This window comes from Papio anubis, chromosome 7 (assembly GCF_008728515.1).
Source record: "Papio anubis isolate 15944 chromosome 7, Panubis1.0, whole genome shotgun sequence".
NCBI classification, from domain to species: Eukaryota; Metazoa; Chordata; class Mammalia; order Primates; family Cercopithecidae; genus Papio; species Papio anubis.
Window position 1 is genome coordinate 95,835,556 of NC_044982.1, and position 25,943 is coordinate 95,861,498.

Here is a 25,943-nt window from a genome sequence, read left to right on the forward strand (position 1 = left end):
TCGGCAGGGTTGGTTTCTCTGAGGCCAAGCTCCTTGGCTTGTGGATGGCTGTCTTCTCCCTGTGTCCTCATGTGGTCTTCCCTCTGTGTGTATCCACATCCTAATCTTTTCTCTTTTTTTGTTGGTTTTTTTTGTTTTGTTTTGTTTTGTGTTTTGTTTTGAGATAGAGTTTCACTCTTGTCGCCCAGGCTGGAGTGCAATGGTATCTCAGCTCACTGCAAACTCCACCTCCTGGGTTCAAGCAATTCTCCTGCCTCAGCCTCCCATGTAGCTGGGACTACAGGTGCCGGACACCACACACGGCTAGTTTTGTATTTTTAGTAGAGATGGGGTTTCACCATGTTGGTCAGGCTGGTCTTGAACTCCTGGCCTTAGGTGATCTGCCTGCCTCAGCCTCCCAAAGTGCTGGGATTATAGGCATGAGCCACAGCGCCCGGCTTTTTGTGTGTGTGTGTGTGTGTGTGTGTATTTTTAGTAGAGATGGGGTTTCTCCATGTTGTGCCAGGTTGGTCTTGAACTCCTGACCTCAGGTGATCCACCTGTCTCAGCCTCCCAAAGTGCTGGGATTATATGCGTGAGCCACCGCGCCAGGCCATCTCCTTTTCTTATAAGGACACCTGGCCCATCCTAAGGGCCCCAGTCTGGCTTAACTGACTCCTTGAAGACCTTATCTTCAAATACAGTCACATTCTGAGGGACCAGGGGTGAGGACTGCATGTTATTTTACAGAGACAGTTCACGTGACACCTGAATCATGGTTTGCAGCCCCCAGGAAAGAATGACACTTGTCACCCCCTCTGCCCATAAAGCAAGCCTGGAAGGTGAGGATAGCAGGCATTGTTATTTTTCTCTTCCCCACGGTTGCCCACACTTCCTGATGCCTGGAGGTGGCCCATCTCAGGTTACGGCTTTGCCTGGGGAGCTGGTGCAACCAGGGCTGCCGCCCAGGCCTCAGATTCCACATTCTCTCCTCTTTTCAAGGCACAGCAAGAGAATGGAGTGACCAGTGCCTTTGCTCGATGTGACAAGTTAATAAAGTGTCCTCCTCTCTGGGCTGTAGCGCCAGTGTCTCCACAGTGAGAATCCGGCAGGGTCTCTCCTGGCAGCCTCCACAGGCCCAGTGTCATCCTGGAACCCAGCGCAGGTCTTCTCCATTTCCACACCTGTGCATTGCAGGTCACACCTGAGGAGAGGGCGACCTGAGGGCTGAATGAGCTGACACGGTGAAGAGCCGCCAGCACCTGCCCCACTGGGGGCTCCCTATTCTGTTCCACATACACCCAGAACTCCCCTTGAACACAGCAGTCTCCCCCTGCCTGGGGGACAGTGAGCCAGGGCCAACACTGTGCAAGAAGCCGTGGGAAGCCACCTCCACCCCCAACAAGCAGCTCAGAACATCAGCAAGTCAAGAGCGTGGTTTTTAACTACAACAGGCAGAGAGGAAAGAGATGGTGAGTGTAAGGCTCTCACTCCCAGGCATTTACCAGGACCCTGTGGTGAATCTCTTCCTTAGTTCACTCCTGGCCAGGATGTTCTTCCCTGACTCTGATGCAGGTCACTGATGTCCCTAACCTCAAGGCCTTGTGATGGGCCCAGTGGGAGGTCGGAGCCAGGCACTATGATTGGGGGACTGAGTGGCTTGGAAAGATGTGCCCTTCTTTTCCTTTCAGCTTAGAAGCAGCAGCCCCAGCTCTCAGCAGCAGGCTCCCCGCAAGCTGCTGCATACACGGCAAACCACCTCTCTATGCCAGACCCAGTGTGGTTCCCCCAGCAAATCAGGCCTGGCTGCCTCCGTGTCCACGCCCTGACCTGCGGCTGAGGCCCATTTCTGTCTCTGGTGGTGACCCTACCTCCCAGGACGCTCCCATGTAGCTGTCGATTGTTCTCCTTCCCTTCCTCTCATCCTTTCTCCCTCTTCCCTGTCTGTGAATGGCATTTCTGGAGTGTGAGAGAGGCCCGGGACCGCAGGTATGTTTCCTGTCTACCCATTCTAATCAAAGGCAGATGCCTGTGGTGCGCCTGGCCTCGCAGAAGAGCGGCCAGAGGAGAACTGTGTGCTGCTTCACGGCTGCGTGCTTCGGGTAAGGGCTCCCTTTATGCTTTTTACTATTTTAACTTCAGAGAGGCTACCCATCCTGTCTGGGGGCTCCTGCCCTGCCTAGGACAGTAAGGTGGTGTAGAATCGTCATGTAGCTATGAGCCTAGATAATCCTGAGTTCAAATCCTGTGCCATCATTTCTTAGCTTCCCCTACCTTTCGTCCTATGGGAAAAGGGGACACTAGATGAGGGAGGAGGGAACAGTACAGCCACTGGCCCTGGCTTGCTGTTGGAGGGATGAGGCAGCAGACTCAAAGGTCTGGCATCTGACGGACACTTCATAGTGCCAGCCACCTTCCCGCCCCACTCGACAGTGCCTGAACCTGCAGGCGAGGTTGTAACCATGAGGAAAGATTGGGGACCCGGTCACTCGTGCTCACGGACAACCTGCCACTCCCAAGCCAAAGGGTGATGCAGGGGAGATGCCCAGGAAAGGAAGCGAAACCTGGCATTGTTCCACCAACCTCTTAGGCCCTGAATTTCTGTTTCTTAACAAAGTCACGTTGTTACATTTTGTGTTGAAACATAAGATCTAGGCTAACTTCCTTCTTGGGTCTTGGGACACTTTCTTGCTGTTACATGATCAAGGTGGGGGCTGCATAACTATTCCCCACTGCACATACTCCCTCCCTTCCCCCCCAACTCCCTCCTTCCCCAACGCCCCCCACCCAGTGCAATCTACTAACTGTCTCTCCCACAATGTTTCCCTGACCGGCTCCTGCTGGCACAAAGGGTCCCACCTTTGAAGACCTTTGGGTTTAAATCCCAGCTCAGTTCCTAACCAGCTGTGTGACATAGGGAAGTTGCTTAACCTCTCTGAGCCTCAGGATCGCCATCTGTAAAACAGAAGGGCTGATGGCAACATCTTCTTCTCAGGACCCATGGAAAATTAAAAGAGTGCCGCTTCCAAAGATGTTTGTGCAGGGTGGAAACCCAGCAGAGGGTCGTGTCCATTTCACGCCCTTCTAAGGGCTGCAGCCTAAATGTGGTCTCCAGCCATGGGAGAGGATGACAGCTGCCCTTCTGTGGCAGGCCCCGGAGTAAAACTCCCAAACCATCCCCAGTCAGCAGAGGCTGCCCAGCCCAGCCCCTCCAGCAGGGTGGCTCCGTAGACTGCAGGGCATCAGGGCCCAGAGGCTGTCCCTGTCCACCCATGCTGCACCAAGCTGGCTCTGGGAGGGGCTGGGGAAGGCAGCCAGGGGAGAAGGCAGGAGACTGGGAAAGATGCTACAGACATCTTTTGATTTTTCATTAAATCCTCTAAATATTGTGAAAGGAAAATAAATCTTGGAACCCCAAAATCACTAAGCCAAAGGATAAAGTAAAGCTGGGAACTGCTTAGGGCAAACCTGCCTCTCATTCTATTGCTAATAATAAAAGATAGCTACTAAGATTCAAAAACCACCAATCTCTCTCACAAGAAATTTCCTTCTGGACAAATGACAAACAGAACTCAAAGTCATCCCTCTGCTCGCTGAGATAAATGCATATCTGATTGCCTCCTTTGGAAAGGCTCATCAGAAACTCAAAAGAGTTTCACCAGGTGCAGTGGCTCAAGCCTGTAATCCCAGCACTTTGGGAGGCCGAGGTGGGCAGATCACAAGGTCAGGAGATCAAGACCATCCTGGCTAACACGGTGAAACCCCGTCTCTACTAAAAAATACAAAAAATTAGCTGGGCATGGTGGTGGGCGCCTGTAGTCCCAGCTACTCAGGAGGCTGAGGCAGAAGAATGGCGTGAACCCAGGAGGTGGAGCTTGCAGTGAGCCAAGATCGCGCCACTGCACTTCAGCCTGGGCGACAGAGCGAGACTCCATCTCAAAAAAAAAAGAATGCAACCATTTGTCTCTTACCTACCTATGGCCTGGAAGCCCCTCCCTGCTTAGAGTTGTCCCGCCTTTCTGGACAGAACCGACGTACATCTTACACATATTAATTGATGTCTCATGTCTCCCTAAAATGTATATGATATGGTCTGGTTGTGTCCCCACCCAAATCTCATCTTGAATTGTAGCGCCCATAGTTCTCAAGTGTTGTGGGAGGGACCCAGTGGGAAATGATTGAATCATGGCGGTGGTTTCCCCATACTGTTCTCGTGGTAGTGAGTAAGTCTCACAAGATCTGATGGTTTTAGAAGGGGTTTCCCCTTTCGCTTGGCTCTTATTTCTCTCTTTGCCTGACACCATGTATGACATGCCTTTTGTCTTCCGCCATGATTGAGGCCTCCCCAGCCATGTGGAACTGTGTGAGTCCATTAAACTTCTTTTTCTTGATAAATTGCCCAGACTCGGGTATGTCTCTATCGGCTGCGTGAAAACGGTCTAATACATGTATAAAACCAAGCTGTACCCTGACCACCATGGGCACATGTCATCAGGACCTCCTGAGGTTGTGTCATGGGCATGCGTCCTTAATGTTGGCAAAACAAACTTACTGAATTGACTGAGATCTGTCTCAGATATTTTGGGTTCACAATGTCAAAGGTGATTCTTTATGGAAAATGTAGGTTAGCATTATGGAAAATCTAGAAAACATATACAAAGTCAAACATATTTTGAAAAGCTTATGATCAACCCCACACTGTGAATAATGGAGTCTTTTTCTCCATCCTCTACCTCTGACTTTGGCTCACTGGTTGATGATATCTTATTGTACACCCTGCTTTGCATCCTGACTTTGAGCCTACCATTATACAGTCATAAACCCAAGGAAATGGTCTATGTCTCAGTTTTATTGATAAAGGTATTCAGGCTCTAAATAAGTTGGCCAAGGTCATAGAGGTCAAGGTCATATGAAAGAGCCACTTGTATCCTTTCCACTGGCTGCTGATGGTGACCTCCACTTCTGAGAAATAACCACAAATAATAACGAAAGAACTATTAACCCTTGGCCTTCAAACAGCACTTTATTCTCTAAGAAGTCCTTTTATGACTGTTATTTCTTCCTGTCCTCCAAACCCCCCTGCAAGACAGACAGGAAGGCTACCAGCATTTTCAATTTGTAAATGAGGATCCAAGAAGTGAATGACTTGGCCATAGTCACGGAGGTGGAGGCGGAATAAAAGACAGTGGCTATGCCCTTCACACGCGCCACCACCTTCTCAGATGGCGCTGGGCTACCCCCTATGGCTTAGGCAGAGTGAAGAAGAAGAGATGAAGGTTAAGATGAGGCAAACAGGAGGTGAGAGAGAAGTTCTGTCAAGAAATTCAGAGGAGGGCTGCAGAAAACTCATCTTTGCCTGCAGTGCCTACTCCAGCCAGATATCAACACAGTGGGCTCCACACCAATGTTCTGATAGATTCTGAGCTACAAGCTTCCAGAATATTAGCAGCCGTGCTCCTCCGCCTCGGACCAAATATGCCACCAAAAGGCCGTTTCCCAGGTGATTTATCGTAGGTTAGAACCCTAATCAAGCTCCAATTCAAGTTAACCGCTGGTGATTTTAGACAGTGCTCTGAGCTTCCATTTAAATGCAAGGGGAATTGACTTTTGGAGTAACAGCTTCAGGGGAGGCTTTCTTCCCACGCCTAGATGGAGCAGAAGCTCACACTGTGCACCCAGCAATGAACGGGGACCCTTTTGGAGGCACCTGACTCAGGCTTCTGGATTCTGTCAGGAGGCAGATGTGCCATTTCCAAGAGGCCAGGCATTAGAAAGTGCTCAGCATGGCTCTTGCAGGGCAAAGGCAGCCCCCTGCTCAACTCACTCATACCCGAGGAGACGTAAAGCAAAGGCCACGGAAGGCCCGAGGTACCCCAGCACCCCTAGACCCCAAAATACAAAGAGCCAACAGCACCATCAGGCACACACACTCTCTCTCTCTGCATCTCCATCTCTATCTCTTCCCATCTCTATCTCTCTATCTCTACCTCTCCCTCTGTCTCTCTAACTTTCTCTCTGTCTCTATCTCCTCCCGAGGGGGAGGAGCTCAGCTGCTAATATTCTGGAAACTTGTAGCTCAGAATCTATCAGAATGTTGGTGGGAAGCCCTCCGTGTTGATATCCAGCTGGAGTAGCCATTGCAGGCAAAGATGAGTTTTCTGCAGCCCTCTCTCTGTCTCTGTTTCTGTTGCTCTCTGTCTATCTCTTTCTCTGTCTCTTTCTATCTCTGTCTCCATCTCTCTTATCCCTCTGTGCCTTTCTGTCTCTGTCTCTGTCTCTATCTCTTTGTCTCTGTCTCTCTCTATTTGTGTCTCTCTGTCTCTGTCCCTCTCTGTCCCTGTCTCTCTGTCTGTCTCTCAGGTTCTGTCACTGTCTCTCATATGCTCAGGGGTATTTATGCTATGTGGGCATTTGCAAGGAGCTTTTGAGTCTGAATTATCATCTGGGATTTCTATCAGGCTCCATCTGCTTCCAGAACTGTGTGCAAACAGTAACATCCAAAGCTCAGAAAAGGGAGGACATAAAACATGTTTATTTATTCTGACCAGAAAAGCCATATGATCTAGAATGTGTGAAAGAAAGTCAGAAAAAATAAGGGAAAACAGATTGTCATTGCTGGTCATAGCCCACAAGAGTCTCTCAGACCCAAAAAATGTGGCCCAGGAGTATATAAAACAAGCCCACAACATATGCCTGTGGCCAACAACACAGCTTTCTGATCGACTCCTCCTTGTCTACTGGAAGAGCAAACAAACCTGGTTGAAATCCTGGCTCTGCAGCTTTCTACTGTGTCATCTTGAGCAAATTCTTAACTTTTCTGAGCCTCAGTTTCCTCCACTGTAAAATAGGACTAGTAATTTCTACTATGTAGGAGTATCATGAAGATTAAACCCTTTAAAAGCCTCTAGCATGGTGTCTACCATGTCACAAGAGTCCAGTAAATGGTACTGGTGGTGATGACCGTTGTGGTGGTGGTGATGGTGGCAAAGATGCTGGCATTGAAGGTGGTAATGAGAGTGAAGGTGGTAATGGTGGCAGTGGTGGTGACAGAGGTATGTGGTGACGGGAATTGTGGAAGAGGAGATTAAGATGGCGCTGGCGGAGGTGGTAGTTGCAGTAGCAGCATCAGCATTTTAGGAAGACCAGGCATATCAGTGACAAACTGCTCCTGCTTTTCAGATGCATTTCTCCCTAAAAGACTTTCGGAATCACCATTATGCATTCCAATCCTGCTATGACTGGATATTTGACCCTCCATAACTCATGTTGAAATTTCATCCCCGATGTGGGAGGTGGGGCCTAGTAGGAGGTGTTTGGATCACAGGGGTGGATCTCTCATGAACAGCTTGTGCCATCCTTACAGGAACAAGTGAGAGTTCCTGCTCTATTAGGCCTCACAAAAGTCCCCTTGAGAGCTGGTTGTTAAAACAAGACTGGCACCTTTTCCCTTGCTCTTGCTTCCTAGTGTGATCTGCACACACCAGCTCCCCGTTCACCTTCTGCCTTGAGTGGAAGCTTCCTGAGGCCCTCACCAGAAGCAGATGCCTATGCCATGCTTCTTGTACAGCCTGCAGAACTGAGCCAAATAAACCTGTTTTCTTTATAAATTACCTAGCTTCAAGTTGAACAATGAGAATACATGGACACAGGGAGGGGAACATCACACACTGGGGCCTGTCAGGAAGTGGGGGTCAAGGGGAGGGAGAGCATTAGGACAAATACATCTACAAACCCAAGAAAACTGGCATGAACCTATCAATTGACATCAAGAGCTCATTTGGAATTTTTTCTCCCAGAGTTCTAACATTACAAGTCACAGTTATAGCAATGGAGAAATAAGCCAAAATAATGTGGAATCCCAGAAATCAGTGGTGACAAGGATACAGATAACAAGGGAGAGCAATGGCACATGTATACCTATGTAACAATGTAACAAACCTGCACGTTCTGCACGTATATTCCAGAACTTAAAGTAAAATAATTTGTTTAAAAAATCACCCAGCTTCAGGTATTCCTTTATAGCAACACAAACAGACTAAGACAAATCCCTTCAGCCTAATTCAGACAATAGCTGTTTATGAGTCATTTCAACACAGCAAACGTTGAGCCAGGTCTGGGCTAAGGCCTGGGAGTGCCATCATGAAAAAAGCATGTGCATTCTTTCGCTTTTCTCTTGACTCTTTCACTTCCTGCCTCCTAAGTACTCAGCTTTCCAGGCACAGAGAGGCTTTTTTTTTTTTTACCAGCTGCTATGGTTTGAATGTTCATGTGTTGGAAACTTAATCCCCAATACAACAGTATGAGAAGTGGGACCTTCAAGAAATGTTTAGGTCATGAGGGCTCTGCTCTCAGGAATGAATTAATGCCATTATCATGGTGGTGGGATAGTTATCTAGGAGTGGGCTTGTCATAAAAGTTAGTTTTGCCCCTCTTGCTCTCTTACCCTCCCTCTCTTGCCTTTCTGCTTTCCGTCATGGGGTGAGGCAGCACAAAGGCCCTCATCAGAGGCCAGTGCCACGCTCTTGGACTTTCCCTCCTCCAGAAACATGAGCTACATAAACTTACTTATAAATTACCCAGTCTGTGGTATTCTGTTATGGCAACACAAAATGGACCAAGACACCTGCTCTCCCTGCTTCTTCCCCATCTCCCTTTCTGCCCTGAAGTCCCAATTTCTTGTTGGCTGTTGAACTTCAGATCTTACACTAGGGAAACCCAAAGTGAGCAACAAAAATACTGATTTTTCTTCAATATAAGCCAATAACTTCCTCCTGCCTTGCCCTAAACTGACCTTGATAAATCCCCTCAACATTCGGAGAACAAATTCTTTTTAAAAGATGAGCCTTGGCTGGGCGCAGTGGCTCATGCCTGTAATCCCAACACTTTGGGAGGCTGAGGCAGGTGGACCACTTGAGTTCAGGAGTTCAAGACCAGCCTGGCCAATATGGTGAAACCCCGTCTCTACTAAAAATACAAAAATTAGCCGGGCGTGGTGGTGCGTGCCTGTAATCCCAGCTACTCGGAGGGCTGAGGCAGAAGAATTGCTTGAACCCAGGAGGCAGAGGTTGCAGTGAGCCAAGATTGCACCACTGCACTCCAGCCTGGGCACCAAGGACGAGACTCCGTCTCAAAAAAAAAAAAAAAAAAAAAAAACAGTGAGCCTTGTAATTGTAAACTCCAGTTGGATTTAGAACAGAAAAGCCAAGAACTGAGTGACAAATTTTAAAAGGCATTAGTCACTCAAAGCTAATTTCAGCCTTGTACACACTGAAGGCTCTTGAGAGACAGAGAGATGTGTCCTGTCAAGTTTTGCATATGACACATTTTTCTATGGAGATTTCAATAACAATGATAGAAGTGAAGGAGACAGCAGATCTGGGGTCAAAGCTCCGGGTTCAGGTCCAGGCCCTTTTAGTAGCAACTCATTCAATATCCCCAAGCCTCAATTTTCGTATCTTCAAATTGGGGATAATTCCCCATGATGAGGAATGGATCAGTTTTTAAATGGTGAGGAGCTCTGCAAATGTGAGTATTTTTTATTCTTCTAGTTTATTTGTACATCTTTCCAGAACAACCAACTTTCATTCTTCAGGCAGGGCTGTGGCCCCCCGCTGTCCCTGTACAATGTCTGTTAGTCTATCTCCTTCTATTTTCAAGTCCCTTCCTAAAAACTTAAGTGGTAATAAGGTCTGTGAAAAACTCCCTTGAATTAGGGTCAGGGTAGGACCACACGCTGCATCAGATTGTAGCCTATGATAACGGAAACTTCTGTAGATTGAGGTTGAGGGGCTAGAAAACATTTTGCTGGGGAATTTGCATATATATGTATCTTCCTGGGCTTGGCAGTCTCTTCCGGGGAAAATTTCCCACACAACAGGAAATTGAGTGATTTTTAAAATCTACTCTGCCCTTTTCCAACAAATCCATTCCCATTCCCATAAGCCTGAGAATTTTTAAGGGACAAGGTGAGGAAAGTAAACTGCTGAGAGATTGAAATATTCCAACTGAGGCTTATTTGGAGAACATCACTGTACTGCAGCATGAAGGGCAATGCCTGGTATGTCACAACAACAATTCAAGAAATATTTGGGAAAGCTGATTGCTGGGAACCTGAGAAACTGCACCTGTTCTTCCCTTTTCCTACAATTCTTTCTACTTAACCCCCTGGTCACTTTTTTTCTTTCCAGCACAAACTGAACTCGGTTTCTTTTTTCTGGGAAGCCTTCCCTTACCACCATCCTGCACTCCCACCTGCTCTAAATGGTCCCAGAACAATTTGGACATAAATCTCTAGATCCCTTTCATACTTCACTGGAATCATTGGTTCAGTGGCATCCACTCCACTAGTCTGTGAGCTGCTTTAAAGCAAAAACTGTATTTTCTTTTTTTGTGTGTATCTTCACATCTCCAAACCCAAGAAAACTGGCATGAACCTATCAATTGACATCAAGAGCTCATTTGGAATTTATTCTCCCAGAGTTCTAACATTACAAGTTACAGTTATAGCAATGGAGAAATAAGCCAAAATAATGTGGAATCCCAGAAATCAGTGGTGACAAGGATACAGATAACAAAAGATCTTCTTCCACTCACCCAGGGCCTTACAAACAATGAGCATCAAGAAGAATGACTATGTGGCCTCCTAAGAATTGGTGCTTATGCCAGAGCCTGTTCTGTGACTTCCCCAGCAGCAAGGTGGTCTGGCTGCTGTGGAGCCTACCTGGCTCAAAGACACCTGGCTTCCTTCTTCAATTCACTTATGAGCCCTGACATGTGAGAAAACTTCAGGGTCCTCAACAATGGGTACCTTCAGAAGGAGGTACTCATCCTTCACCCCCATCTGTCTCTCACCACTTTCCAAAACATTGACTTTATTTTATTTTTAACCATGGGAAAATATCCCAAGCTTCTCATAACCAGGTGGTGCTCCCAGAATCTTCCCCACATTCCACCACATGTCTGCCCCTGTCACTGTTAAAGTTAGGTCTGGTTGGGAGCCAAGAAATTCTGATGAATCCCAAGCCAGAAAACTTGTTTCTAACACATCTTTCAGGTTTCTTGGTGCCATGTTTTCAAATCCCAACGTGTGGCTGATTAGACAAACAGAGCTTCGCCTTCTTGCTAAGCAGCAGATGTCATCTACTGACTGAAGGGAGAGTCTTTTAAAACTCACAGCACATATTAACATAGCAGAGAAAAGTGGCTACACTTGCCTTCACTCAGAGAATGTAGCTGGACAGCTCCCCTGAGAAGGGTCTCGCCCGGGTTTAATGCAGCCTTGCAAATAACTTCACAGCCACTTGTCCAGGGCACTGCTGGATGCCAAATAAAGGACAAAGAATTATTACACAGAAAGCCAGACAGGGGCTTGAAGCAGCCATTGACAAAAAGGAAATATACATGGCTGATATTATAGAATTGAACCATTTGTTTTGGAAAATGTACAAGTCAAAAAGCACATTTATCCACTCACTGCAGGTGGGAATGTGAAATACTAACTTTCTACAGATTACTTAGAAATACTGAGTTACTTAGACATACTAAATCTGCAAAATGGGGTGGGTGCGGTGGCTCATGCCTGTAACCCCAGCACTTTGGGAGGCCAAGGCAGATGGATCATTTGAGGTCAGGAGTTCGAGACCAACCTGGCCAACATGGTGAAACCTCGTCTCTACTAAAAATACAAAAAATTAGCAGGGCATAGTGATGTGTGCCTATAATCCCAGCTACTCAGGAGGCTGAGGCAGGAGAATCACTTGAACCCAGGAGGCAGAGGTTGCAGTGAGCAGAGATCTCGCCACTGCACTCTAGCCTGAGTGACAGAGCAAGACTCCATCTCAAAAAAAAAAAAAAACTGCAAAACGTACCCACCCTTTGAGTCAGTAGTTCCACTTCTAGGAATCTATTCCAAGGAAATTATCAATGATTATGGTTGTGATAAACACGCAAGGGTCTATACTGTTACATTGTTTGAATAGGAAGAATCTAGAACCAATATAGTTGGACAATATGAACATAAGAATTTCTAATATGTAGATATGATTGAAAATTATAGAATATCATGCAGCTCTGAAAAGCCATTCTACATAATAGGGTTTGGCAAACAGTTTCAACTGCCAGAGGGTGAATATTTTAGGCTTCGTGGGCCATAAGCCAAAATCAAGGCTATTACGTGTAATACTTATAATAATGAGAGAAAACAAATTTCCACACATTTCTGGACAAATTAAAAATACAAGAATGATTAATTACAACTTTTTGTAATACAAGTCAACCAGTGAGAATACTCTAATTCTCTCTGGACTAACAATATTTTGATTAATTGGAATTCAACATCAGTTTTCTTTACCATCAAGTTGATTTCAAATGTTTGTCTGTAAAAAAACAGCTGGCAGACCAAATGAAAACATACAACAATCAGATTTGGCCTGTGCCTATACTTTGCGGATCTCTGCTATAAATACTTGCTCACATGGAAGAACATTCACGAAATATTGTTATGCAGAATCTGAAACAGTATAAGTAGTGTGTATAGCAGTCCTTTGTACTATTCTCCTACTATCTCCAGTTCTCTGCCTTTCCAGGCACAGAGTAGAAGTGCATGTCCCAGCCCCTTTGTGACCACATGTGACCACAAGACTAATTCTAGCCAATTTTCTCACTGTGGAAATAACCCATGTTATTCTAAGGCCACAGATTGGGAGAAAATATTCGCAAATCACATATCTGGCTTCTATCCAGAATATATTCTTTACAGTCTCAAACTCACTCAGTAAGAAAACAGACAACCCAGTTTTTTTAAATGAGCAAAAGATTTAAACAGAAACTTCACCAAAGAAGACATATGGATGGCAAATAAGCATGTGAAAATACACTCAATGTTATTAATCATTAGGGAAATGCAAATGAAAACTACAACCAGATACCATTTTGCACCTATTAGAGTAGCTTAAATTAAAAAAAAAAAAAAAAAAAAAACCTGACATTATCAAGTGTTGGGAAGTAAAAGAAGGAAGTAGAACTCCCACATATTCTTGGTGAAAATGTAAAACAGTACAGCTGATTTTGAAAAGTGTGGCAGTTTCTCATAAAGTTAAATATACCATATGACTCAACAGTCTTGCTCCAATATATTTGCTCAAAAGATATAAAAACCTATGTTCACATGAAGACCTATATGTGAATGTTTATGGCAGCTTTATTTGTGATCATCAAAAACTGGAAACAACCCAAATGTCCTTCAGCTGGGGAACAGATCAACAAATTGTGGTACATCCATGTAATGGAATGCTACTCAGCCATGAAAAGGAACGTAACTGAGACATAGAATCACATGGATGAATCATGAACATAATTCCTAAATGAAAGTAGTCAGACTCAAAAGGTTAAATATTGTATGATTCCATTTATATTACATTGTAGAAAAGGCAAAACTATAGGGACAGAGAACAGATGGTTGCCAGGGGCTGGGTGTAGTGGGAGTGGATGACCACAAAGGGGCAGCATGCAGGGTAGTGCAGGGGGTTGGTAGAAGCTCCTTTGTCTTGATTGTGGTGCAGTCGCATGATTATTGCATTTGTCGAAACATAAAAAACTATACACCAAAAAAAGTGAATTGTACTGTATGGAAAACACAAAACAGATTTTTTTTCAGTGTTTAATGCCGATTCTGGAAGGAAGGAAGGAAGGAAGGAAGGAAGGAAGGAAGGAAGGAAGGAAGGAAGGAAAGGAAGGAAGGAAGGAAGGGAAGGAAGGAAGGGAGGAGGGAAGGAAGGGAGGGAGGAAAGAAGGAAAGAAGGAAGGAAGGAAGAAGGAAGGGAGGGAAAAGAAAAGGAAAAAAGGAAAGAAGAGAGGGAAGGAGGGAAAAAGGGAAGGATCAAGAGAAAGAAGGGCTGAAGGGTGGAAGAGAGAGAAGGACCACTGCATGGGCCATGTGGATGGGCAGCTCAGCCCTGCTTAGCCCTGAGATCTAGCCTGGCTGCTGCCATTCCTTGGACCCAGTGTGGGAGTGAGCAGAAGCACAGGCTGCAACTTGGAAGCTGATGGAGCATCACTCGCTAGTGAGGCCTTCAGGCAAAGGGAAGCCTGAAGTCACTGAAGCTGCCCAGCGAGTGCCTACAGTGCAGAACTGCAAAGGCATCTCCTGGCACTTGCCTCTGTCCTTTGCACACCCTGGTCAAGCAGCTCCCTACATCTGCAGGCAGGGGTTCTGCCACATCCACCAATTCAATTCTTTTGGGCCCAATCCTGCACAGAAGCAAACGGAAGTCAGAGAGAGAGATCGAAAGCTCGTTGCAGATTCAGCAGCCTGCATTCAATGCCTCACTGAGCCCAGGCTGAGCATAGGGTGCTACTGCCCACCGTTTTGCCCAGTAATCTTATTCCTGAGCCACACATATGAAGCCCACATATCCCAGTTGTCATTCTGCAGATTAAATGAGACAGTGCAATGTCTAACACCAAGTATCACCAGACAAATGAATGCTGACATGTGGTTTTTGTTCCTCCCCTTGATCCTAAGGTCGGCATCCTGGCCTGAGAGCTCTGGTTGAAGGTGGAAGGTAAAGTAACCAAGCAATGTTTCATGAGCACCTGTGCAGCTGACATCCTGCCACTGTCTGTGAACTGCAGCTGGGTGCTCCCTCACCCGCCCCTCCCAGACCCCACAGTATCAAAGAGGCTGTGTGCTGCTGAGAACAAGCCTTCAGCAAAAACTCGATTCTGCAGAGAACCAGACCCTCAGCTCCCTGGGGAAGCTGGTGGGTCTTACTCACCTCGGGTCCCGGTGAGCTTGGCAGCAAGCACAGCGTTGAGTCCCATCTGGTGAAGAATGAATGAATGAATGAATGAATGAATGAATGAATGGACACGTGCACTATCACCTGTATCTGTTCACACCAAAAGCAAATGATCAAAATCAGTCAATAAAGCATAGAAAACAAGGTATATCCTAGTGCAGGGCTTAATGGGCCAGCTGATGGCCAGTCAGACTTGAGATCAAATCCCACCCTGCTGCTCGCTGGCTGGGAGGAGCTGGACAAGCAGTTTCCTCTCTGGGAGCCGTTTCTTCATTAGTACAATAGGGGAGCATGTGATATCTCCCTCATAGGGTTGCCGTGGGGATTAAATGAAGTAATTCATGTGAAGCACTTAGGACAATGCCAGGAACAAAGCAAGTATCAATGAATAGTAGCTATCATTATCACTGTCATCATCGTTATCACTATTCAGCTGTGGCAAAAGAATAGAGCCACAAAAGTTGAAGTGGTGAAGTGGATGCTGCCTGCTCTTAAGCCCGGACTCCACTGACAGACTTCATGAAAGAGACCAAATTAACAGGTCCCTTTATGGTGTCTCCATCTCTGTGATAACAAGGAAGGGCAGGGTACAGACCATCATAATGGTTCTTTTTTTTTTTCCTCCTATACCTCCCAGAATGGAAGACAATAGCAACACCAAACAGCCCCTGACTGCCGTGTCTTGCATGTTGTCCCTGGCATCCTGTGTGTGCTGTTGCTGTTTGTGCTCTGTTTGCTTATTTCTCCATCACTCTCCTGGGCAAAATTGATCCCCTCATCAGCAGCTGGGAGACAACCGGCTATGATCTCACGCCTTTGGAAGGTCAGCTCAAGAGGCAGCATCTTCCTAGCAACAGTTGCCAGGGAAGATTATGAGGGTGGACTCGACTCCCAGGGGAGAGGAAGACATGGAGGGGTAAATAATTGGCATTTGTTTAAATGAGTGGGGGTGGGGGGTGGGAGGTGGGAGGGCTTGCCACTGTGAAGGGGATATGCAATCTCCCCGGGTAGTATGCCTCTCATTCCCTCTGTTAGAAGTTCTGGCTGGCCTTTTTGTCTTAAAGTATTACGCTGAAAATTATTGAGTCCAAAGATTCTTAACCCTGTCAGACCCAACATCCCATTTTATAACATGTTCACGACAGTAATTCACAACATCCCTTTGGCTATTCTTAAATGAAGCTATAGATATATAAGCTACCTAAGTACATTTTTTTTCTTTTACTTTGAGACAGAGTCTTGCTCTGTCGCCCAGGCTGGAGTGCAGTGGCGCAAGATTGGCTCACTGCAAGCTCCACCTCCCGGGTTCACGCCATTCTCCTGCCTCAGCCTCCCGAGTAGCTGGGACTACAGGCGCCCACCACCATGCCTGGCTAATTTTTTCTATTTTTAGTAGAGACGGGGTTTCACTATGTTAGCCAGGATGGTCTCGATCTCCTGACCTCGTGATCCGCCCGCCTTGGCCTCCCAAAGTGCTGGGATTACAGGCATGAGCCACTGCGCCCTGCCTAAGTACATAATTTTTAAAACAATATAATACCCTGTAATATAAATGAGAAGTAAAGTAATATATAATACAATGAAAGTCCAGTATGTTTTCCATTTGTTCACAAATACACCTGGAAAACATAATGAATACATCAGGTGCTTACACCTATGTAATCATATGTATGGTATGTTATCTACATTGGTCTTTTATTTTCTCTCCTGCCCCTCCTCTACATCTATACTTTCTAGTTGACATTAGAGACTGGGTAATTTATAAAGAAAAGAGGTTTAATTAGCTTATGATTCTGCAGTCTGTACAGGGAGCATAACACTGGCTTATGTTTCTGGGGAGACCTCAGGAAGCTTCCAATCATGGTAGAAGTTGAAGGAGGAGCAGGCATCTCGCATGGCAAAAGCAGGATCAAGGGACAGGGGAGGTGCCGCACAATATTAAACAACCAGATCTAGATCACTAGAATAGCACCAGGGGAGAGTGCTAAACCACTCGTGCAAAATCCACCCCCATGAGCCAGTCACCTCCTACCAGGCTCCACCCCCAGCACTGGGGATTACAATTTGACATGAGATTGTGGGCAGGGATACAGATCCAAACCACAGCAGTAACAGATATGAATCACCAAGAATCCAATGGTTAGAAGTGCAGTGTGAGAGCACTATATCAGCACCTCAAACCCTAAGAAGGGTGTTGTCATCAGAGATGTGATTTTCTAAAATGTGAGCAATTCTTGGTAAAGCTAAAAGCAAAACAAAGTATATACTTAGTTCTATTTGCACAGTACTTACCTTCCTTGAAAATTCAGTGTATATTAAAGCCATGAAACAGTGGATTGAGTTTATATGTAAAACAGAGTGGGATTTGAGGCCCAGATCATTACAACAAGTTTTGTACCCATTGAATGATCAGCAGAGAAATGTCAGTGGGCTATGCCTTGGGATGCCTTGTGCCCCACAGGTTCCCATGACTCTCTGGTCCCACCAACTAATGCCAGTAGAACCCTGCCTCATTGCTGTGATGGTCAAAAATGTCCCCACGGCTAGGCGCGGTGGCTCATGCCTGTAATCCCAGCACTTTGGGAGGCCAAGGTGGGTGGATCACGAGGTCAGGAGTTTGAGACCAGTCTGACCAACATGGTGAAACCCTGTTTCTAGTGAAAATACAAAATTAGCCAGGCGTGGTGGCACACACCTGTAGTCCCAGCTACTCAGGAGGCTGAGGCAGGAGAATCGTGAGGCGAAGGTTGCAGTGAGCCAAGATCGTGCCATTGTACTCTAGCCTGGGGAACAGAGAGAGACTCTGACTCAAAAAAAAAAAAAAAAAAAAAAGAAAGAAAAGAAAAGAAAGAAATGTCCCCACAAATTTCCCAAATGTTTCTATGAGTACCAGTGGTCCAGTTCAATCCCCTCAATTTAAAGGTAGATAAACTGAGGTTCAGAGGGAAAAAAGTGGCTTGTTCAAGAGAAAGCCAAGATGAGAACCAGGGTCTTCTAATGTACAGGTCGGGGACTGAACAATTAACTGAAATTTTGTGAATCATCCCTCACTCCCTGGATGTGGAGACATGAAGCTGTGATCACACGATGACGATATTCATGGCTCTATTTATTGTCTCCTCCTCTGTCCATTTTCAAGGTCAACTTTCCTTCTGATGGCCAGTAATTTCTGGCCATGTACTAAGTTGTGAGCTATTCTGAAGCTCTGCTTTTGGCAGGAAGACATTGTTTTTTAGAGAAACAAGTCATTTCTCCACTTTGGTGCTTATGTTGTTTGGGATGGCTCAACAATAGGGTCTGTTGATGCTGGGCCAATGAAGGAGGATAGACTAAAGGCCAGTCTTGGGCCACTGTGAAGAGTTTTGATTTCACCGTATGTGCAAAGGGAAGGTTTCAAGGACAAGAGTTTTATCACCTGGTTTACCTTTCTAAAAATTATTAAAGGTCGGCCTGGCACGGGGGCTCACAGCTGTAATCCCAGCACTTTGGGAGGCCGAGGCGGGCGGATCATGAGGTCAGGAGATCGAGACCATCTTGCCTAACACGGTGAAACCCCATCTCTACTAAAAAATACCAAAAAAAAAAAATTAGCTGATCATGGTGGCAGGCACCTGTAGTCCCAGCTACTCTGGAGGCTGAGGCAGGAGAATGACGAGAACCTGGGAGTTGGAACTTGCAGTGAGCCGAGATCGTGCCACTGCACTCAGCCTGGGTGATAGAGCAAGACTCTGTCTCAAAAAAAAAATATATATATATATTTTTTAAAGGTCATGTGTTAATTAATAGTATCATTTTTAGGAGAGACATTAATTGATTGCCACATGTTCAAAGGCAACGTCCAGAATGTGAAATTGAAGAAGGAATTCATGACTTTTACAAGTAAAATCAAAGACAACCAAAAATTTTTACTTTTTCCTTCAAAAGCTAAGTGTAGTGTAGCGCCCCCCGTAGTCTAAGTTAGAGAAGAATACTAACGCCTGTTTTTCCTTCTGTGCTCAGCGAGCCTTATCTGTACTCCCCAGTTTCACATTCCTTGAGGCTCAGCGAGCTCCTGCTTCACATCCCTAGGGGAGCTGCAAAGTTACAAGGTTGGTACAGAAACATGGCTTCCCAAGGATGTAAAACATACAGTATAGATAAATGTAAAAGACCGATTAGCTGCCTTTGTTCTCGCTTCTGTAAGGACGCTTCCTGCATCACGTAGCTCCCAGCCACTGACTACTTAAAAGTCTGCTGCTTTCTTTATCTGGGGCTCAGACTTTCCTGGACGCTAGTCCTACTGAGCCAGGTGATCACCTTTTAATAAAGACCTTTTCTGAACTCACTCTGTTCGGTCTCTTCTATCTTCTGATTGTCCTGCAACAAAATAACTATGAACTAGACACCCAAGAAAGAAGAGACAGCTGCGTTTGTCTGGTGGGGAGGGGGCTGTGATGGTAAGATGACTTCAGACGTGGAGGTGCCCATGAAACAGCCACATGAAGATGCCCAGCGGGCCTTTAACAAAGTGGTCTGAACTTTGCAACAGAGGGGTTGAGCTGAAAGCCCAGCCCTGGGGGTGATAACCAAGGAGAGAAGTGTTGGCCACCACAGGATTAAGTTTAATCGCCCCTAAAACCAGGTGTTACATATGAAGAAAGGGAAAAAACAGATTAAAGATAGAACCCTCAGGAAAGTCCATGTTTTAGTGGCAAACAGAGACAAAATGCCAAGAAAGGACACTGAGAAAGAACAAACAGGAGATAAAGGAAGAGAGTGTTGTCGAAACAAAATAGCCATTGAGGACTAGGCCCCATGCTAAGACCTTTCACAACACACACCATCTCATTTAATCCTCACAATAGACCAAGAGCTCATGCCTGGAATCCCAGCACTTTGGGAGGCCGAGTTGGGCAGATCACTTGAGCCCAGGAGTTTGAGAACACCTTTGGCAAAATACCAAAACTCCATCTCTACAAAAAATACAAAAATAAGGCAGGCATGGTGGCACGCGCCTATGGTCCGAGCTACTAGGGAAACTGAGGCTGGAGGATCACTTGAGCATGGGAGGTCCAAGCTGCAGTGAACCAAGATGGCACCACTGCACTCCAGCCTGGGCAACAGAGGGAGACCCTGTCTCAAAAATAATCATCATCATCATGATCATTCCCGCAACAACTCTGACAGCAAGGTAATATTTTGGTCCCCCAATATATCCTTAAAGAAACCACAGAAAAGAAAGGTCAGGTTACTTGTCCACAAATACACAGCTAGTAAGAGGTCAAGCTAGAATTTGAAACCAAGTTGTCTGACTACAAAGACTACACGTTAACCTCCTGTTGGATTAAAGAAAGATAAGAACTAAAAATTATGCCTTGGATCTAGCATTCATAACAAAATGCTTGGAAAAAGCCAGGTTTCGGCTCACACAGTTGAGTTGGGGGCTGTGACTTCTGCCCCCGGTAAGCATGGTGCAGGACTCAGAAGGACAGCAGGCTCTGTCAATCTCCATCAGCGATTCACAGCCTCCTGCCGTCCTCAGCACAAGCGTGAAGATGGAAAATTTCTCATTATGGATTACATTGTCTTCTCAATAAAGCAAAAATTGCCCCCCAAAATAGATCTTCCCAGACAAGTGAGTAAATGGATGAACTAAGAAAACATGTGTCCAGTCTATTATACAGAGCAAATGAATTTGATTTTAAAATGTGGAAAGCAAAAAATTGATTGTATCACTGACATTGGTCGTCTCTCACTCTTACCCTTAGCAATCTGGTCACCCACACGACGCAGCAATTCCTACACTCTTAGGAAGAGTTTTCTGACAGGCAGCAAGCGATGAGCTCCAACTCCACCCTACAAAAGAAAACCAAGCTTGGACTAACTGGACCAAGCCATCCCACAGGAACAGTTTCCTGCCATTTGAATGAAAATCTCCTTATAGAGAATAGATGACGTTCGTTGTTTGTCCTGGACTTCGAGCGATACTTAGCTTTGCCAGTCTCCTCCAGCAGAAGAAAAAATCACGTTATGCTCAAAATCAAAACAATGATAGCCCTCCTGAGGTTGTGGTGATGGGGGATTAAGAGACTGGAGAGGCCAGGCGCAGTGGCTCATGCCTGTAATCCCAGCACTTCAGGAGGCCGATGTGGGTGCATCACGAGGTCAGGAGTTTGAGATCAGCCTGGCCAAGGTGGTGAAACCCTGTTTCTACTAAAAATACAAAAATTAGCTGGACACGGTGGTGGGCACCTCTAATCCCAGCTACTCGGAAGGCTGAGGCAGGACAATTGCTTGAACCCAGAAGGTGGAGGTTGCAGTGAGCCGAGATCGCGCCACTGCACTCTAGCCTGGGTGACAGAGCAAGACTCCATCTCAAAAAAAAAAAAAAGAAAGAAAGAAAGAAAAAAGACTGGAAAGCAGCCGGGGAGGCAGGACTGGAACCTCCTTTTTCATGGCTGTCCTCAACACTACAGCCCTTGCCTCACTTTGCAGCGAGCTGTGGGGAGCTGGAGAGGGCTGGTCCCACCTAGGGGTTAGGATATGGAGAGGAGCCCACTGGCCCTCAGGGACTCCAGCTTTAGAGGGCTCAGCTATATACACAGAGCTCTGCATTGATTGAAGGCCCAGGGGACTTTGGTGGAGTCCTTTACAAGTATGTGCCTTGGAGGGAAGAAACAGGACACTGGGAGGGAACCACCAACTCTGTTGTGGGTAGAGGGTCAGGAAAGCCCACTGAGGCTGTGACACTGAGCTGAGTCTTGACAGATAAGTGTTCCCAAGCAGATCAAGGGGACCAGGCCACATTCAGGCAGAGAGAGGCGTGGAACAAAGCCTGAATGTGGCAAACACTCCAGAAACACTAGCCAGTGGTCACTCGCCAACCTTAGCATGCAGCCAAGTCACCCGTGGAGCCTGATTCAAAATGAAATGGTTGGTTCTCCAGCCCAACTAACAAAAAAATCCCCGTTCCCTAGGTCTGGAGAGGTGTTTGGGAATATGCATGTTTAACTACCGTCCCAGGTAATGTTTATGCAGGTGGTCCCCAGAAGGAGCTGAGGAACATCACTTAGTGGGTGTACGGGCTGGCTCCCAAAGGAAGAAGGCAGAGGCATGAAATAAGAAAGGAGAGATAAACAGAGCCTTCTATTCCCGGAGGCTGAGAGATCAGGGGACAGATTGCCTTTTAGAAAGACCACTCTCAACAGTAGCCACCTCTGCCACCAAAATATCAGCGCTTGGGGGTCTGTTTTTGCTGCCACTGTCTTGCTACCTGAGTGTTCAGCACGTAGTGGGTACACAGAAAGTATTTCTGGAATGAATGAATGAGTGAGTGAATAGATGTTTTTTGAGTTTTTTTGTTGTTGTTGAGATGGAGTCTCGCTCTGTTGCCCAGGCTGGAGTGCAGTGGCGTGATCTCGGCTCACTGCAAGCTCCGCCTCCTGGGTTCACACCATTCTCCTGCCTCAGTCGCCCAAGTAGCTAGGACTACAGGCACCCGCCACCACGCCTGGCTAATTTTTTGTATTTTTAGTAGAGACAGGGTTTCACCGTGTTAGCCATAATAGTCTCGATCTCCTGACCTTGTGATCCGCCCGCCTCGGCCTCCCAAACTGCTGGGATTACAGGCGTGAGCCACTGTGCCCGGCCAAGTGAGTGAATGGATGAGTAAATCAGTGAATAGTGGCAGGATAGAGGATGGAAGGAGGGTGGGGGGCTCTTACTGCAGCCCTGAGTGTGGTTAAGGAGGTGTTCTATGCCAGGGGAATGGCGCTAGAAAGAAAAGGGAGAATTTGCCATCCTCTGGCATATTCGAGGCCATACAGGCCTCACAGTGCTTCTTGGAGGTGTTTCTGTATTTCTGGCAAATTCAGAAATGTCTACAAGACTAAAGCAGTCATGAGATATAATCAGGATTGAAATATATTCCAAAACTTGTCCCCCCGCCCTGCCCCAGCCCTGGGAAATATTGTTCTTCAAGCACAGACAGCTGGGCAGTGGGATGCGGACTCTGCATTCTCCAGACCAGAACACACCCAGGCCAGGTGGACACGTTTGTGGCTCCCTCCAGCTAGAGGTTTCATTCTGGGTTTGGCAGTCATTTTGGGGTTTCTGTGTCCTAGAGACATTGAACTCTGTACTGAATTTAGGTTTAATAGGCAGCTATTATGTTAAATAGAGACCAGCTGAACTGATTATTTAAGCCATAGTTACGGTCATTTAACAACTATGTGGTTTGACTGCTACATCTCAAGAAAGGTTTTCCAGCCCCCGGCTATGATTACCATTTTGGTAACTGTCCTCACCTAGCCGCTGCTTGCCTGAGGGCCCAGAAGCTCCCCACTCTGCCTCTTTCCCTGGTCCCCAGACTGGTTTCTTTGCAGAGTGTCGGAGTGTCCATGGAGGTCAATGAACTGGAGCTGAGGCTACACATGGCGGTGCAGGAGGGCGTGGCCCTGCAGGCAGGGTGCCTGCCAACCACCTGTCCACAAGGCTCTGGATTTGTCTCTCAATGAGAGTATGGCTTTGCTGGAGAGCTCAGAGGCCACAGCTGAGCCCAGGAGGGGATGAAGTCACTTGGAACCCCTCTAGGAGAAAAGAGTCTGTGTGTAAGAAAGAAATTGGGAAGAAAACTATAGGGGTACAAATTCGCTAGAAGTTTCGCTATTGCAAGGTTACTTAAAGGAACACTGGACCAGTGCTGATGAGACCTGTTCTAACTGGCCCACAAATTAAGGATAAGAATTCAGGAACGTGCATAGCACTTTAAAATTGCCACAGTACCTAAGCATCACATCAACATGCCCAGTTCATTGAAGACGGCGTAGACCAGTTTGCGCACTGAACTCACTAGCTGCAATTAGTCATGTGTGAGGACCATGTAACTGTCCAGCAAGGACTGGAGATGTTAAAGCTGGTCTTCTGGCTCAGATGCTTTAAGGACCACGGCTTGAGTGCAGTATCTCTCACCTCATTTGTTTCCCCACCCTGCCTGCACACTTTGAGCACATAGCAGGACTTTTAAAATCTTCCTTATGGACATTTAGAAATGCTTATAATGGGCCAGGCATGGTGGCTCATGCCTGTAATGCCAGCACTTTGGGAGGCTGAGGTGGGCAGATCCCTGAGGTCGGGAGTTCAAGACCAGCCTGGCCAACAATGTGAAACTCCATCTCTACTAAAAATACAAAATCAAAATAAAAGAAATACAAAATAAATAAAAGAATTTTAATTGGCTCGTGGTTCTGCAGGCTGTACAGGAATCATATTAGCTTCTGCTTCTGGGGAGGCTTCAGGAAGCTTCTAGTCATGGCGGAAGGCAAAGGGGGAGTTTTCTTCTCACATGGCGGAAGCAGGAGCAAAAGAGAGAGATGGGGGAGATGGCACACCCTTCTACATGACCAGATTCCATGAGAACTCACTCACTGTTGTGAGAATAGCACAAAGGGGATGGTGCTAAACCATTCATGAGAAATCCACCCCCATGATCCAATTATCTCCCTCCAGATCCCACCTCCAACATTGGGGATTAAAACTGAACATGAGATTTGGACGGGGACACAGATCCAAACCATATCACGGGCACAGGACTAATGGCATTTAGTGGCCAGGAGACACAGATGTCACATGTCTTCATGCACAAACAGTTCTGCACAACTTTCAAATGTACTTACAGACATTACGTCGGTTAAAAAAAATTGCTTATAGGCCAGGCATGGTGGCTCACGCCTGTAATCCCGGCACTTCAGGAGGCCAAGGCGAGCAGATCACCTGAGGTCAGGAGTTCAAGACCAGCCTGGCCAACATGGTAAAACCCCATCTCTATTAAAAATACAAAAAATTAGCTGGGTGTAAGCAACAAAAATTAATTTCTCACAACTCTAGAGGCTGGGAAGTCCAAGATCAAGGCACCAGCAAATTCAGAGTCTTGCGAGGGTTTAGGGTCTACTTTCTGGTTCATAGATGGTGTCTTCTTGCTGCATCCTCATGCAGTAGAAGGGGCGAGGCAGCTCCCTGGAGCCTCTTTTATAAGGCACTAATCTCATTCATGACAGCTCTTGCCCTTGTGACCTAATCACCTTCCAAAGGCCCCACTCCCATTAAAATACCATTACTTTGGGGATTAATTTCAACATGTGAATTTGGGGGAGATGCAAGCATTCAGTCCATAGTGCTGTCTTTCTCCTTGTAGGCAGTTTATAGGCACATCGTGCTCAACTTTATATCCCCAGCACCTCGAATGTGGCCTGGCTCACCGGTGTTTATGGAATGATTTGCTCCCTCAGGAAGACACATAATTTGAAGATGCTCCACCTGTGTGGCTTTCCTATTCTATATATTAACAATGTATGACTTCTTTGTTTATCCAGGATGTCATATATTCCTTCCCTAGAAGTAGCTTCAGCTTGGGAATTATGAGTCAGCTGTCCCTTTATAAAACAACCCAGGAGACCCGGAGAGTAGAAGGAGTGATGAGAAACTGCAGAGAGGAAGCAACACTCTGTAGCCTACTCACATTGGTTCCTTAGAGATTTTCTGACACAGGACTGGAAGTTGTGTGTGACTGTGAGCTTTTCCACTTAGGGACTACCCACTGCTGTCTCCTGTAGGACTTTGCTTATTGGAATTTCAGGATTCACTCGGAATACACAGAAAGCAGATTCTTCCTTTTGTCCACCCACCACCACGAGGCTCCTTCTTGGAGTTAGGCTGGGAGAATCCACTGGTTTCCAGTGTGGCCCAGCCCAGTGAGCCAGTGTGTCAAGTGTCCCTGCTCCGTGTGACTGACTTCGTACCCTTGGAGGAAGCGGAAACATCTCTAAGAATTAAAATTTTAAAAACCTGGAGCGAATGACAGAGGGAAAGGGGCAGATCTGAATGTGTCTGCTTCCAAAACAGAGGGCGCAAGAAGGAGATGACTTCCCCCCGAGCTCTTTAAATTATATTTTACATTCAGAAATTGATTTTTAACCCTGACTCAGTGCATAAACACACATATTGTGATGGTCAGTTTTATGTGTCAACGTGGCTGGGCTACTGCCCAGCCATTTGGTCAAACACTAAGCTAGGTGTAGCTGGGAAGGTATTCTGGAGATGTGATTTAAAGTCTATAGTGAGTTGACTTTCAGTAAAGAAGATTATCCTAGATAATATGGGCGGGCCTGGTGTAATCAGTGGAAAGGTCTT

General features: G+C 46.3%; 1 protein-coding gene across 1 annotated transcript in view; it reads right to left on the reverse strand.

Moving 5' to 3' along the window:
- The window catches only part of LOC103886038 (putative uncharacterized protein UNQ9370/PRO34162), a 37,023-nt gene extending 22,224 nt beyond the window's left edge, over positions 1 to 14,799 (reverse strand). The window contains 2 exon segments of the mRNA XM_021940321.2: positions 14,172 to 14,226; positions 14,754 to 14,799. Coding sequence (XP_021796013.2) covers positions 14,172 to 14,226; positions 14,754 to 14,799 — 101 coding nt within the window.
- Between the last annotated feature and the right edge of the window lie 11,144 nt (positions 14,800 to 25,943).